This window comes from Numenius arquata, chromosome 27 (genome assembly GCF_964106895.1).
Source record: "Numenius arquata chromosome 27, bNumArq3.hap1.1, whole genome shotgun sequence".
NCBI classification, from domain to species: Eukaryota; Metazoa; Chordata; class Aves; order Charadriiformes; family Scolopacidae; genus Numenius; species Numenius arquata.
Window position 1 is genome coordinate 2,460,338 of NC_133602.1, and position 15,231 is coordinate 2,475,568.

A 15,231-nucleotide genomic window follows, 5' to 3' on the forward strand; every position below is an offset into this window, starting at 1 on the left:
AGAAGCAGCAGGTGGAGGAGCAGTCCTGCGCCAGGCATGGTGATGCTGGGAGCAGGGCTCACTGCCGCTGCCATCCTGGAGAAATATTTCCCTCTTGTGGACAAACACAAAGAGCCTCCAGGCAGGAACAGGATTCTCCTGGCCCTCTGTGCAGCCAGCTCTCCCCAGGACGTGGTGTTGTGGGGTCCCAGGGCTCCTGCTCCAGAGCAATGCCTCAGTGGCACCACAGTGCAGGATGTGCCAGCTTCCTAATGTGACCCTGTCACGCACTTACCCAGTGCCCTGGGGGCCGCCAGAGCCGGCACTGGGCTGTGCCTGGCCCACGCAGCGTCGCTGCTGTCAGCCCTGATGGCATCCCGGGCCACATCCCGCCTGCCCCAACCCGGCTGACCCGGATCGCCCCAGCAGCCCCGGCCTCCCTTCCTCCTCCTGCCTGCAACTGCGACCTCCCTGCCCTAATCCTCGCTCGCCGCGCTCCCTCCCTCCTTCCTGGGTGTGCCCACGCTCGGCACCCACTCCTGGCCCTCTGCCCGCTTGCTCAAGCTGCCCCAGCTCTGCAGCGGGTGCTGAGCCCCTGCTGCACCCTGAGCCGCAGCGGGTACCCCTCTTCCCCAGTGGGGATGGGACAGCACAGCCCATGGCAGGGGGACAGCACGTCCCAGGGCAAGGCTGCTGCAGCCTGGCTGGCATCCCTCTCCCTGCAAAGCCCCAGGAGAAGCTTGGGGATGCCCTGACCCCATCCAGAGATCGCTTGTACCCTGAGCCCACCATGCCGTGATGCTCCTGGAGCTGGTTCTGCCTCCAGCCCCGCAGCCTGGGCTGGGCGAGATGTGATCCATGCACCCCCTCAGCCCAGCGTGGGGCTGCGGGCGGCGCCAGCTTGGCAGGAAAAGCAGGGAGAGCTGAAGCTCGGCCGCAATCCCTGCCCAGGGCTTCCACCAAGACGGGCTTTCATGTACTTTGCTCCCACTCCTGCTCCAGGACCTGGAGCATCTGCACACAGGGTAAATCCTGAGCTGCCTGCCCATTCCTAAATCTGCCCACAAAGGCAGTGGGAGAGCACCTGGGCTCAGCTCAACCCCCTGCCAGGCAGCACACGCTTGAAACCGGGAAGCATACTGACGCCTGGAGCACCTCCCCGGTGGTAGCAAGCCCCACTGTGAGTTGTGGGGACGAAAGCAGCCAGGGTGGCAAGGGAGAGCGGCTGCCCTATGGGGCTCCAGGTGCTCCATACTGCTCTTGGGAATCCCATGGGCTCTGTGCCCAGGCGGCACCCAGCCATGGTGCCCAGGAGCAGGGGAGGGACCCGGCCGTCTCTCTTCCAGCCGCAGACATAGAGACAAATCAGCATTTAATGTCGGAGCAGCAGAAAACAGCATTCACAGCCTGTGGGATCTCCACCCCAAGGGGCACTGGTGCCCCAGCCCTCCTGCACACGCACGGCGCTGCACAGCCTGGCTCACTCCTCTGGCTCGCCTGAGCGCTCAGCTCCACTGCAGCACAGACAGAGGTGAGCCACCTCCTCTGTGCTCCCAGGCCTGAGCCCAGAGCGGTGTGGGCTCTCCTGGCCCGGCTCAGTCCAGCCCCTGGCCAGCCATGGGCGTCCCAGCCCTGTCACTGCCGCCGCCACAGGTAGGTCTGGATGGAGCTGGCCGGAGCCACGGCTGCAATGAGACCAACCGTGTCGGCCAGCCCAAAGGTGATGTTCTGCAGGGACCTGGAGGGCGAGGAGCAGCAGGGTCAGTGCTGCAGCAGCCCCCGAGCACCAGCGGTGCACAAAGCCTAGCAGGATGAACCACGTGCAGGACCCGGCAAGATGGGGTCGTGCGGGCTGAACCGCATCGCTCACCGGTTGAGAACCACCACCACCACAGCACCGTCAGGGCGCAGGAAAGCCGTGTACTCCAGGTCCGTCTTCTTGGACTCTTTGGAGGTGACGAGCCCCACACGCTGGGAGCCCTCGGGGATGAACTTACTGCACAGGCACAAAGATACCCCAGGGAGGGAGTCAGATCCCAGCAGAGCTCTTCTCCCAACAAACCTGACCTGCTCCCCTCCTGACATGCTGCTACTGCAACCACAGAGCTGGAGCCCAGGCCCTGACTCACCTGAAGTGCCCCATGTGGTAGAACATGGGCTGCTTGTAGAAGATGCCTTCGCTGGTGTCCACGATGATGGGGCTGTCCACGTAGTTCTTGACCCAATTGGGGCCCCCCTCCAGGTCCAGGGCCAGGTTCCAGTCGGTCCAGCCGGCCACAAAGTGGTTCAGGTTCTGCAATGGGACAGCCCAGACATCTGCCCAAGGAGCAGGGTGCTGATGGGAAAGAAAGCACACCAGCAACCTTCTACGGGGCCTGCTGTGCCAGGTGGCGCAGGGGTCTCACCGTCAGGATGCTGTGGCTGTACTGGTTCCCCCGGTCCCAGCAGCCCAGGATCACATCCCTCTCCCAGAAGTGGGCCCCGATGCACGCTTCCGTGGCTAGGATGAAGTAATCGGGGAAGAGCTCGTGAGTGGGCACCACTGTGTCCTGTATGGGCCCAATGAAGTCCAGGTACCAGTGGATGCCGATGCCGTGGACGTAGCGAGCTGCTTCTTCATCCTCCAGGACCTGGCAGGGAGAAGTGTCAGCCATTGCTGGGTCCCACGGGGCAGAGCGCCATCACCCCAGCCCTCGCACTGTGGGACAGAGCAGCTGAGCCCTCCGCTCACCATGTTGATGGACCCCCTGCCCCGCTCACCACTTTGGCCCAGTGCGGGAGGTGGAGCCGGTTGTCATCCAGGATGATGAGCTGGACGTCACGGTGGGAGCTGTTGGCCAGCGCGGGGCCCAGGTCCCGTGCAATGAAGTCCCGCTGCTGCTCGGCTGTGAAGCCCAGGCACTGGAAGGGGTAGTTGTTGATCAGCCCAGCCGCGGGCTCGTTCTCAGCTGTCACCGCCCAGAAGGTCAGGTTGCGCTTGGCGTATTCGTCCAGGAACCTGTGGGGGAGAGGGGTGAGCCACGGGGCCTCCCCACTGCTGAGGATCCCCTGGGTCCAGGCACTCCTTACCGTATGAAGTAGTTGGCCCAGGTCTTGTGGTACTTGTCCCCTGCCTGCCCCTTCAGCGTCCCCTTCCCCACGAAGGACTCGCTGGTCTTCATCCAGGTTGGGGAGGTCCAGGGGCTGGCATACAGTGACAGGGGCTGCTTGCTCATGGCCAAGGCTCGGTGCAGGAGGGGGATCTGCAGGAGGGGGCAGAGGGACTACCTGAGCCAAGTCCCTGCACCCACACACAACCCCCCACCCCGCTCCCTCCCACTGCTCGCCTTTAGCTTCGTGTCCTCATCTCGCAGGCTGAAGTGGGCAAGCTCGTAGTCAAAGGGGACATCGTCGTAGGTGTAGGCATGGAGGGAGAAATCACAGCTGGCCATGGGGAGCCGGACCAGGTTGTACTCCAGCCCTGCCAGGCACAGTGGGGTGGGACGGGCAGAGGTGAGCAGTGGGACAGGAGGTCTCCAAGCTCTGCTCGTGCCCAGGCAGAGGCCCGCAGGGTCCCCGTCATCATCCCTCCTGCCTCCCCTGACGCTCTCACCTTCCTCAGAGAAGTACGAGCGAAGCAGGTGATCCTGGGCTGTTTCAGGCAGGGAAAGGATGTTGATGGCAGCTGCATCAGTGATGGAGCCGCCAAAGCCCTTCACCTTTTGGTACCGCTGTGCCGTGTCCACAGTCAGGACAAGATCTGCAGGGAGGGAACCCAGTGTGATGGCAGGTCGCGCACAGGGTCTGGCCTGTCTCTGCCGGCCGCAGCGGGTACCTGGAGCATGCAGGCTGCGCTGGAAGCTCCCCTCGCTGCGCTCCAGCCGCTTGCCGGCCTTGCTGCTCTCATACTTGATGTAGGTGCCCGGGGCCGGCAGCACCACGGGGTCCAGCGTGTCGCAGTACGTGGCGTTGCAGACACACACCATGGCATCACGGCCAAAGTACTTGGGGCTGCAGGGCTGGGCACCTGGGGGGCACGGGCAGGGTGGGGGCAGCTGCCGGCTCGGGGATGTGTCCCCGCCAGAGCTCTGCTGCCTGCCCCAGGTGCTGCCTCTGCCCCCGCGCTCCACACCCTGTCCCCTCCCCAGGCACCCCAGTTCCTGCGTCTCCCCCTCCGGGCCCCCCCACCCCTCCGCCGCCCCCACCCCTCCGCCGCCCCCACCCCTCCGCCGCCCCCACGCTCACCTGTGGCCCAGGGCACGGCTGGCAGCAGCAGCAGCAGCCGCCACCGCCATCCCAGGGCACTGGTGGCCCTCATGGCCCCTCCACGTCCCCCGACGGGTCCCGGGGCCTGCGAGCGGCAGCACCGCCGAAGCCGCCCGTGCCGGTAGTACCCCGAGCTGTTCCCGATCGCGCTGGCCGCTCGGCCTCCTCCGCAGCACCGGGCTCGCTGCCGACTTCGTCTTTAAGGGCGCCCGGGCTTCCCGTCCCGCCCACGCCCGGGGCGCCGGTGCAGGAGCGGCACCGGCACTGGGCGGGCCAGGCCCCGGTTGGGCAAGATCGCGGGCCCAGCCCTACCCCCGTCACGGTAACGGGGCCGCGGACCCGGGGGAGCCGCACGGGCAGCGGGGGAAACCGGGGAGGCGCGGGCGGGCACGGAGCACCGGTCGCCGCCCCGCTCGGGCACCGCGCTGCGGCCCCGACCCGCCCGCGGCCAGTCCCAGTCCCGGCCGTCCCCGGCTGCCGCCCCGCGCCCACGGAACCGCCACCAGCGACCCCGGCGTCCGGCGCCCCGCCCACCACTCACGTGACCGGTCAGCTGACACACACACACACACACACACACCCCCACACCCACACCCCCCCCGCCGCGCCCACGGTTCCCCGGCGCCACCGGCCTCACGGCCCCGGGCGGGCGGCGACCACCTTTATTCGGTCTCTAGCGAGGGGCAGCGCGGCCCCAGCGCTGCGGGACCGGCCCCGCAGCGCGGCCCCGGGCGCAGCCGGGCGCGGGAACCCCGGGGCGGGCGGGGGGGGCACGGGGACCGGGCACTGCCGGGCAGGGGACAGGGGACAGGCACAGCTGGTGCAGGGGACAGGCACGGCCGGCGCGGGGGGGACAGGGGAGGGGCAGGCATGGCCAGCACAAGGAACAGGCACGGCCGGTGTTGGGGGAGACGGGACAGGGACAGGCACTGCAGGAGGGGACAGGGCAGGGGGCAGGCATGGCCGGTGGCAGGGGACGGACAGGGCAGGGGAGAGGCATGGCCAGCACAGGGGACCAGGCACAGCCAGTGTGAGGGACAGGCACGGCCAGCGCAAGGGAACGCAGGGCAGGGGACAGGCACAGCTGGCAGAGGGGACAGGGCAGGGGACCGGCACAGCCATCTCGGCCCCCCAGCAGACACCCCAGGGGACCAGCCCCTCGGGTTGGCCCAGCCGAGGCCCCCGGGCAGCGGCGCAGGACCCAGCCCCGCCGGGGCAGTAGCAATGTCCAAGCAATGTCTGAGGGTCCTGGCCCAGAGCAGGACCCCGTCTCCACACCGGGGCACCGGGAGGGTCCCCGCAGCGGCGAGGGCTGCACCGTCAGAGTGCGCTCTCCTTGCAGGTCCCGCTGAGACTCCGTGGGCGGCTGCGCTCCAGCCGGCGGGTGGACAGGAGCCGGCGCAGGGACGAGGTGGAGCTCAGGTCCCCGCAGCTCTGCAGGTGGATGCCTTCGTGGGGCCGCTCTGCTCCTGGCCAGGCGCTCCAGGGAACCTGCAACCCCCGGGGACAGGATGCAGCCATGCAGCCAGCACCCCTGCCCGGGGTGCAGCTGGGCGGGCACGCGGAGCAGGATGGCAGGGGATGGGAGGGATGGTGGAGGCGTGATGCCGGAGGCATGTGTCACGCATGTACACTGTCATTAAGGACGGCCTCATTCCCGTCACGGCCTCCTGAGCTGCGCAAGGTCTCCAGTGTCCCGTAAGCCGAGGCTGGGATGTCCCCAGCAACTGCCTCTGGGCTGCGGTGACTCAGGGGCAAAGCCAAAGCCATTGCGACACGCACGATTTTCCCACTCAGGGCTCTGGTGGGGGCTGAGGGGAAGGGGCTGCCATGTCAAGGAGGGCTGGGCAAGGACAGTGCCCCAGGGAGGAGGCTCTGCCTGCAGCCCCTGCCTGCAGCAGGGGTGTTGACACCAAGGTAGGTAAATGGAGACCCTGGAAGGGTCAGTGTGGTGGTGCTGGTGGGGACTGGAAGGAAGGAGAGGGTGTGGATGGGACTCCCCCAGGGAAGAGGAGCTGCCCCTGTCCCCTGAGGCACCGCAGTTGCCAGAGCTCACCTGCTTGTGCCCTTGTGAGCTGTGCCCGGGAACCTCCATGCCGACTGCTGGGCTGCGCTTGGGTCTCTGCAGGAACCTGGCCACCAGCCCACGGGTGCCCCGGCAGACCTTGAGGTCCCCCAGTGAGCGGGTCGTCGTCTTCGACAGCTGCTGCGTCACCTTCTTGGAGGGCAGCAGCTTGTTCTTCCCTGCCGAGCTGGCCCGGAGCAGCGGGGGGGAGTCACAGTGCGAACGGCGGAGCAGGCAGGCCTCTGAGCACAGCCCTGCGCAGACGCTGCCATCAGATGCCAGGACACTTCTCCTGCTGGGCCCTGTCCCCGCAGTCCCTGCTGTCTCCCATCCCCAGCTGGCAGGAGTGGTACTACCATGGGCCTCCATTGTCCCAGCCCCAGCTGGTGAGCCCAATCCCCAAAGGGCTACAGAAATGCTCCCCCCACCTTTTTGTACATCCCAGTACAGCCCAGTGCCCTGACCTGTATCCGCAGAGGAGTTGGACACGGTGTCCTCCAGTGCTTTGGTATAAAGTACTTCCCTGAAATCTGCTGGGAGCAGAAAGAGCACTCAGGCTTTGGCACTGCCCCGCGCTGCTGTGCAGACCCCCAGCACCAGCCCTGGCACCCCTCTCCCCCCCCATTCCCCTGGGACAACCTCAGACTGGCTCTAATCCCCTCACAGCCACAGGCAAACGGAGCCCAGACCCATGGCATGTCCCAGCTGCACTGCTTGGACACCGCTGCACGCACATCCTCATCCCAGCAGCCGTTGTCACCTACCAGCATGGCCGGCCGTCAGGACACCGGGGTCACTGTGCGACCTCACGAGCGGGCGCTGGCTCAGCCCCGGGGCTGGGGACGAGGGGCAGGAGGTCTCGCTGTTGCGCCGTGGGTGGCAGAGGCGGCTGGCACCAAGCCCTGCCGAGCGGCCACCCCCACGCCCCTGCAGCGAGCCCTTCTCCTTGAGGCGCACCTCGGGGAAGCAGGGGCCGACGCAGCGGGCCAGCCCCTCCAGGCGATTGCAGCTGTGGGTGCCGGCTCCCCCCACCAAGATGCCATCGTGGCCGGGCTCTGCCGTGGAGCAGGAGTAGGAGCGTTCTCCCCGCACCCGGGGCTGGGGCGGCTCCTCGAAGGGGCCCTGCAAGCCCAGCGTGGGGCTGCGTGCGTGGTGGCTGCACTGCACGCAGTCCACGCTCAGGCAGTAGTCGGCGCGGCTGCGCTGGATGGAGCGGAAGAGGACATAGTCAACGGAGCGCATGGAGCCTTGCAGCTCCAGCAGGCACGAGTCCTCCGAGGGGCTGCTGTCCCCGGGGATGTCCATGATCTCGGACATGATCAGGGACCCACTGTCCATGGACACTGCAGGGAGCAGAGCAGGCATGGGTGAAGACCACCCGGGAAGTGCTGGTCACCCCACAAGCCCTCTGCCATCGCACCGATGCTCCAGCCCGAGAAGCGCCAGCGGGGCAGGCTCACCTTCTCCGCTGAGCACAATGGAGGGGACACGGTCGCAGGTGCAGGCATGCGAGCCGTCCGTCAGCTGCGAGTCAAACAGGGTGGCCTGCAGGATGGTGCGGTCAGGGTACACACAGAGCAGGAGCCCAGCCCTGCCTGGCCCTCCCCTGCCTGCAGCCCCCCGGCTCCCACCTGGCTGTCTCCCCGCAGTCCCATCACGGTCTCGTAGGAGGGGGGGAAGTCAGTGGGGTAGAGGGGCACAGGGCTGTCCATGGAGCCGTTGTAGGTGATACTGTGCAGGCAAGAGCAGAAAAGCCATGTCAGGTGGGACAAGCCCTGCTTGGGGGCAAACAGACCCCCAGCTCCTGCACCATGGTGGCCCCGCTCCACCAGCCCCTCTCCCAGGCAGGTACCTCTGCGCATCTGTCTCGGAGCTGCAGGTGTACTCAGGCGGGTAGTAGGGGGGTGGTGGCACTGGGGGGACAAACTCCTCGAAGTCCATCATGCTCTGTAGAAAGGTGTCGGGGGGGGACGTGCATTCCAGCGTGACAGAGCTCGAGCGCTGGGGGACCAGCTGCAGGAAGAGGGGAGGAAGAGCTGGGACCCCTGTCCAGAAATCCGGCAAGTGATGTGTGTCCCAGGCCTTAATCTGCATCCAGCCGGGGCCAGGTGCTGCCCTGGGACCCTGGGCACCCCCCAGCCTGGGAGTGCTGCCCCCTGTCTGCTCCTGGGCCAGGACTGGGACTCACCACATGGACTATGTCGAGGGAGAAGATCTGGATGCAGCAGACGACAGCAGAGAGCGTGCAGATGATGGTGGAGAGGACAGTCAAGCCGCAGACACTGAAGAGGAGATCCTGGGGAGGAGTGAGGTGAGCTGTGGACCCACAGAGCATGGTGGGGTGCATGGCTGCTCCCCAGGGAGCCCTTACACCTGCCCGGGTCCTGCACCTTGAGCGCCACACGGATGCTCCGGCAGTCAGGGTTGGGGAACATGGTCAGCATCTCGCTCTGCCGGCTGCAGGAGGCAGGTGGGGGCTCAGAGCGGGCCTGGCAGCAGACGCACGAGTCCTTCTCCTGGGGACAAGGAACACCGTGAGGGATCTCCGGACACCATGCTCTCCCCTGAGAGCCACCGGTGCATCCCACCACCAGCGCCCTGTTTCACAGCTCCCCCTGTCCCCAGAGCCCTGCAGCCAGGGACAAGCTGAGCTCGGTTGTCCGGGCGCATGGGGGCACTGCAGCAGCCCCCGGCCAGCCTCACCCTCTCGCAGGCCTCCAAGGACTTCACCAGCTGCGCATTCTGGCAGGACAGGATGGACCCGGCGAGGCTCAGCATGACGCCCAGCACTGACAGCAGCGTGAAGAAGGTGATCTGCAGTGGGGAGGAGAGGAGCTGCCAGCCGGGCAGGGCTGCGGAGCAAGGAGCCGACGCATGCAGCTGCATGTCTCGGGGCATCTGGGGCCGCTTGGTCCCCCTGCGCCGCCCTCCCCAGCCTGGACCCCTGTCTGCAGAGGGGTCCCCCCAAACACCTACCACCAGGGTGAGTGGCCGCTTCCAGGAGACGATGCCGACAAGCCCAGACAGTGCCAGCTGCAGACGCACAAGCCCAGGGGTGAGGATGGGAAGGGGGCTCTGCCAGGCAGTGGAGCCCAGAGTAGCCCCCGCTCTTGGACAGACTCCCCCCCCAGCCCTACAGCCCTGCTGGCCCAGGAGCAGCAGGGCTGTAGGGGCAGCCTCGGCACTGCAAGCCTAGAGAAACTGCTGATTCAGAGCACTGGAGAGCCTGGGGACTGCAGGCAGCTCCACGCTGGGCAGCAAACCTGGGCCAGGATCTGTGCCACGAGGTCACTGCGGGGGGACCCCAGGCCTGCCAGGGTCCTGCCCTCACCCCACATCTGCAGCAGGCAGAGCACCCACCGCTCAGCCGGGAGCAGGGCAGGGTGTTCCCTGTCCTGTCACCACTGCAGCACCCCACACGCCCCTCCCTGCCTCCAGTGGCACAGACCTGCTCAGGGTTTGTCCAGAAGCGTGTCACCTCAATGCCTACCCCGGATAGACCCCCGCACCGCTCTGGGGGTCTCCATCCCTCACAGAGTCACCCTGGGGGAACCCCTGGGATTCTCCCACAATGCACCACGGCAGCTACAGGCAGAGGGTGGGGGAGCAGCGGGGCTGCACTCCCCTGGGACAGGTGGCAAATTCAGCATCCAGGGAGCTGTATGGACCCAGCAGAGCACGTCTGCGCCAGACCCCTCCACATGCTGCCCCAGACTCACCGAGAAGCCGGCCCAGGACGGGCAGGAGTGCCGGATCTTGGCAGAGGGTGTGATGGTGGCTGCCACCAGGCTGAAGGTGATGATCAGGACGCCCAGGATCACCTGGATGAAGCCCAGCACCAGCAGGATCTGCAGCCAGGTCCGCTGGATGCGGAGATGGGTGAGGCTGCGAGATGTGCGGCCGGTCAGCGAGCGGCTGGAGTCGCTGGGGGAGGGCATGGCTGCCCCGGGGGGTGAGCGGGGGCAGCCGGCCCCAGAGCCCCGGGGCAGCCAACGGCACCGCGCCAGGACGGGGCCGGCCCGGGGGAAGCAGGAACGGACGCTCTGCAGGAACGGGCCGGGCTCCACCTTTTGCCTCCCGGAGGATGCTGACGGCGGCTCTTCCCTGCCCCCCCCGGGGGCAGTACCCGCGGCCGGGCGGGACCGGCGGCCGCCAGAAGGTCCGCTGGGAACACAACCGGCCCTCACCGGTACCTTCGCATCCCGGCCGGAGAGAGCGGCCCCGGGGCTTCCTCCTCCTTTGCCGTCCCTTCAGCGCCGGGCCCCCCGCCAAGGGCTCATGCCGCCCGGGACGCGGCGCCCGGGCCAGGCCGCCGGCCCGCGGGGCAGCGCCGGGAGACGGGAGCCGCGGGCCGGGCGGCGGGGGACGATGGTCCGGCCGCCGCCCAGGAGCATCCTCCGCGGGCGGCGGGTCCCGCTGCCGGGAGCGCCCCGGCACGGGCCGGTACCGGCGGGGCGGCTACCGGCGGGATGGCCGTCCCGCGCCCCCCAGCCCCGGCCCGGCGCGGCGCGGCTGGCGGGGAGGGCCGGGCGGCGGGATGCTGCGCGGAGCGCGGCCGAGCATCGCCCCCGCCGAGCCCCGGCGGCGGCCTCCGGGATCCCCGCTCCGCCGGGGCCAGTGCGGGAGGCGGGCGGCGGAGCGGGCGCGGCCGAGGCGGAAGGCAGCTCCGGGGAGGCTCCCGCCGCCGCTGGCACCCGGCGGAGCTCGGGCCGCGCCCGCACCGGGGCCGCCCCCGCGCGGCACGACGGGAGCTGTAGTCCGGTCCCCCCCGCCGGAGGACGCGGCACCGGCCTCGCCGCGCCCCCCCCCCCCCCCCCCCGCTCCCGTCTGCAACGTACGGAGGCACGGAGTGAAACTTCATTTATTCCTTAAATAAAACCTGAAGGCGGCTGGGCGTGGGGCACAGCAACGCGGGGGGAAGCGGCTGGAGCAGCCCCGTGGGGGGACAGCCACGGCCGGAGCAGTGACCCCCGCCGTTACCCAGCACCAGCCCCCCCCCCCCCCCCCAGCGGGACAGGGCAGGACCCACCGCGTGCACCGGCCCCCAAGGATGAAGGCACAGACCCTCCCGACGGCCCAGGAGCAGCAGGGACAAACCCAGGAGCATCGGAGAGGAGCCAGGAGAAAGCAGAACTCATGAGAGCCATTGCCATGGTACCAGGGACATGGGACACCAGTGGCGAGCAAGGACAGAGGGCATGTACTGGGCAGCGCTGGGCGCAGGGATGGGCTCAGCCCCCGAGAAGGGAGGGGAAAGGCCCTGGCTCTGGGTGCAGGGGGGAGCGAGGGGTCACTGGCCCCAGGGCAAGCAGAGAAGAGGAAGGGAGAAGCTGGAGGTGCAGAGGAAGGCGAGGAGGCACCAGGACCGTCGCCCCCCATACCCCCAAACTGGCTTTATGGTCCCCCACGTGTCAGGCCTGGACGGCTGCGGCTGGGCATGCAGGCTAAAGGCAGGGACCCCCACCAGCAGGATGTGCCTGTCCCATTCCCACTCTCCTTATCCCTGTGCCTGGAGTGGTCTCAGCTCAGCAGGGAGGGAGAAGACAGAGAAAAGGACTGGAGGGGGGCACCCCCCTTGCTCAGCGCCCTGGGGACAGTCAGCCCCCACCCCACCAGAGCAAGCCCCTGGGGGGAAGACGGGGACAATGTTCTTGGCAGAGAACCAGGTCCTGTGTCAAAGGGAAAACAAAAGCCTCCAGGGAAGAGCCAGCCCCTGCACGCCCCAGGACCGGGCACATGGGGAACCCTTCATGCCCCAGGGCACACAAACGCCATCACCAGGTGGGGAGACAGGAGAGCCCAGGGAAGGTGAGAAACCATTTCGGTCCCTGTCACCTGTCTGGAGGAGGCGCCTGGTGCTGGAAGGCAGGGGGATGACAGCCACAGGGCTTGGGCACAGCACCTCCCATCCGGCTCCTTCCCCAGTCCACTGAGGGAAGGGGACCAGCACAAACCAAAACAGCCTCCATCTGTGAGGAAAGGGGTTAGAGCAGCAGACGATTCAGGCACCAGCACTTCCAAGCTGGGATGAGGCAGCCTCTGACAGCTGATGCAGACACACAGGGATCCAATGAAAGTGCAACTTGGATTTCCTCTTCCCTAGAACAAGCCCACGTGCAGTGAGAAGCCGGGCCCCGCCTGGCTAGGGTGCCCGGAAGGCGCTGGTGGCGGCACCCGCGGCAGCGTTGGCCGCGGCGGTGCGCACCGCCTGGTTGGAGAAGACCCCGGCAGCAAACTCCTCCTGCGCTTTCTGGAAGCTGGCACCCGTCCGGCGATACAGAGAGTGGATCTGGAAGAGAGCAACAGGCTCGGGGTCAGGGCACCAGTCCTGTTCCAGGTCCCCAATGAATGGAGCTGTGCCCCCGCGCCTGCCAACCCCTCACCTCCTCCTCCCAAAGGCGCACTCTGGCCCAGAGGTGCCATCCAAACTCACCCTTTTCAGCATAATGATGCCCAAAACAGCCACTGCTGTGAAGAACACGGACACCAGGATCATCATCACGGCCACAGCTGTGTTCTTCCGCAGTGCTATCAGGCTCAATATCCAGCCACTGCAAAACAAGAGGCGGTTGCCCACAGGTTCCCCCTTCCCCACCTGCCACCTCCCTTCCTGGGGCGCTCAGCCAGGCCGGGCTCAGCACAATGCGCACCTGAACCCCCAGTTCGGTATGCCAATCGCCTGCAGCACGTACATCACGTTCTGGGCAAAGAAGACGAAGAAGAAGACAAAGAAGTTGAAGGAACTGTCACTCCTGGGAGAAAGAGACAAGCAAGGTCAGGCCACAGAAAACAACTCTCAAACCTTCCTCAGAGCAAGGAGAACGTGCAGGCCCCAGAGGTGCAGCCACTGGTTAAGGGACTTAAAGCAAGGAGAGATCCAAGGAAAAGGTATAAGGCAGTGCAGGGGTCTTCAACAGCAAGGTCCATGGGAAAACACGTTCCCATGTCCTCAGAACAGCCCCGTGCCAAGCAGGGTTCGTTCCTCAGCCAGCAGCTCAGTGCAGGATCACCGCATCCCCCAGGCCCAAAGACCACCAGGAGCTGAGATGCCTTCAGTGCCACCCTCAGGGTGGGGGCCTGTCCCACTGAGCAGCCCGGTCTCCCCAGCTTTGATCACCATCCTCGCAGCCATCCCACCCCGCTGCCTTGCTGGGAGCCCGAGCAGATACACACCTGAAAGCTTTGTACATGGGCCTATACCAGCAGACAAAGGAGCAGGGCGTGTAGAGGAGAGCCCAGAGAATGGAGAGGCCGAACCCAGAACCAAACGAGGGGTCCACACAGAACCAGGCCAGCGAGGACAAGAAGTTCAGGAAGAGAGCAATGGTGCTGGCTGAGAAAGAGGACACAGAATCATAGAATGGTCAAGGTTGGAAGGGACCTTTCAGATCATTGAGCCCAACCATCAGCCTGACACTGCCCAAACCCCCACTGACCCGTGTCCCTCAGCACCACGTCTGCCTGGCTTTGAAATCCCTCCAGGGATGGCGACTCCACCACTGCCCTGGGCAGCCTCTGCCAATGTCTGACAACCCTTTCCATGAAGAAATTTTTCCCAATATCCATCCTAAACCTCCCCTGGTGCAACTTGAGGCCATTTCCTCTTGTCCCATCGCCTGTTCCTTGGGAGAAGAGACCAACCCCCCCAGCTACACCCTCCTTTCAGGGAGCTGTAGAGAGCGAGAAGGTCTCCCCTCAGCCTCCTTTTCTCCAGGCTGAACACCCCCAGCTCTGTCAGCCGCTCCTCACCAGACTTGTGCTCCAGACCTCTCACCAGCTTCGTTGCCCTTCTCTGGACCCGCTCCAGCCCATGGATCAGGCTCCCCCCGTCACCAAGGGCTCAGCCCCAGGCACCGAGCCTTAATTGTGATTTTTCCAGAGCAGCAGCAGCCACGTGAATGCAGGACACTTGCTCCTTAGCCTCCTCCCAGAGCCTGCCTGTAGATTTCCCCCAAGGCCTCACCCATCCAGAGGTAATACATGGTGGAAACGGTCTTCTGGAAGTCAGCGGGGATCTCCACCGGGATGTCCTGGTAGAAGCAAGGCTTCACCGGGCAGAAGGACGGCAGCGGGGGCCAGTTGTTCAGCCTCGCTGCGGAGGGAAGGAGACAGAAGCAGTGCCGGGGGGCCGCGGGGAAGGACACCACCCCCCGGGCCCGCCGCCCGCTCACCGGCGCCACCGCCGAGGGCCGCGTTCTGCAGCTCCCGCTCCCGCCGGTCCAGCTCCTCCGCCTTCCGGTTCAGCTCCTCCTGCCGCTTCAGCAGCTCGGCCGTGGCGGCCGCCGCCGAGGCCTGCGGGGGAGCGCAGGCCCTGGAGCTGCCTCCTTCTCCCGGCGACCCCCCCCCCGCCGCCCGCCCCGCCGCCCCTCGCCGGTACCTGCGTGCCATACGAGCCGTAGTTCCGGGGCTCGGTGGGGCTGGCTTTCCGCGGGGGCTGCGCAGCGGCCTGCGGCGGGGCCGTGCCGGCGGCTGGCGGGGGCGCCACCGACGGGGCCTGGTACGGCGGCGGCGGCTGCGGGGAAAACGGGGGGGGAGGGGCGGCGGGTACGGTGAGTCTCAGTCGGCCGCGGGGAGGGCCCCATCGCCAGGAAGCGGTCCCACCCGCCGCCTCACCGCGCCGCTGCCGAAGGGGTTGTAGGCGTCCAGCGCCGCGTGTTCCGGTCCGGGATCCTATGGGGGACACCGTGTGACACCGGGACCACCGGAGCCCGGAGCAGGACCGGGGCCACCCCTGCCCCGGCGGTACGCACCTGGAAGGGGTTGTCCGGGAGCGCCGCGGGGCCGCCGCGCTGGGCCATGGCGGAACCGGGAGCGGGTCCGGACCGGGACCGCCGCCGCCGCAGACACCGCCCCCCTGCCGCCGATTGGTCTCCCCGCCGTGACGTCACCGGCACCGCCCGCGGCGCGGGGCAGCCCCTCTGCAGGGGGCCTCTGCGCACGCG

General features: G+C 67.2%; 3 protein-coding genes across 3 annotated transcripts; all 3 read right to left on the minus strand.

Moving 5' to 3' along the window:
* Window positions 1-1,335: 1,335 nt before the first annotated feature.
* On the minus strand, window positions 1,336-4,361 carry LOC141475919 (lysosomal acid glucosylceramidase-like). The gene is made up of 10 exons (XM_074164484.1): window positions 4,204-4,361; window positions 3,794-3,985; window positions 3,572-3,718; window positions 3,306-3,439; window positions 3,049-3,221; window positions 2,740-2,977; window positions 2,385-2,609; window positions 2,109-2,272; window positions 1,850-1,975; window positions 1,336-1,717 (listed from the first exon to the last, which is right to left on the minus strand). Exons 1-10 carry the CDS (start codon window positions 4,274-4,276, stop codon window positions 1,615-1,617), a joined length of 1,575 nt encoding a protein of 524 aa, XP_074020585.1. The 5' UTR covers window positions 4,277-4,361; the 3' UTR covers window positions 1,336-1,614.
* A 1,183-nt stretch (window positions 4,362-5,544) lies between these two features.
* ENTREP3 (endosomal transmembrane epsin interactor 3) lies at window positions 5,545-10,227 on the minus strand. Its single transcript, XM_074164583.1, has 12 exons — window positions 10,009-10,227; window positions 9,266-9,322; window positions 8,993-9,103; window positions 8,680-8,805; window positions 8,478-8,585; window positions 8,142-8,302; window positions 7,921-8,020; window positions 7,750-7,834; window positions 7,054-7,632; window positions 6,754-6,822; window positions 6,281-6,543; window positions 5,545-5,715 (listed from the first exon to the last, which is right to left on the minus strand). Exons 1-12 carry the CDS (start codon window positions 10,225-10,227, stop codon window positions 5,545-5,547), a joined length of 2,049 nt encoding a protein of 682 aa, XP_074020684.1.
* A 911-nt stretch (window positions 10,228-11,138) lies between these two features.
* SCAMP3 (secretory carrier membrane protein 3) lies at window positions 11,139-15,145 on the minus strand. The gene is made up of 9 exons (XM_074164605.1): window positions 15,040-15,145; window positions 14,903-14,959; window positions 14,667-14,801; window positions 14,461-14,581; window positions 14,253-14,381; window positions 13,463-13,622; window positions 12,940-13,041; window positions 12,723-12,840; window positions 11,139-12,578 (listed from the first exon to the last, which is right to left on the minus strand). The coding sequence occupies exons 1-9, from the start codon at window positions 15,085-15,087 to the stop codon at window positions 12,432-12,434; spliced, it is 1,017 nt and encodes a 338-aa protein (XP_074020706.1). The 5' UTR covers window positions 15,088-15,145; the 3' UTR covers window positions 11,139-12,431.
* Window positions 15,146-15,231: the final 86 nt, after the last annotated feature.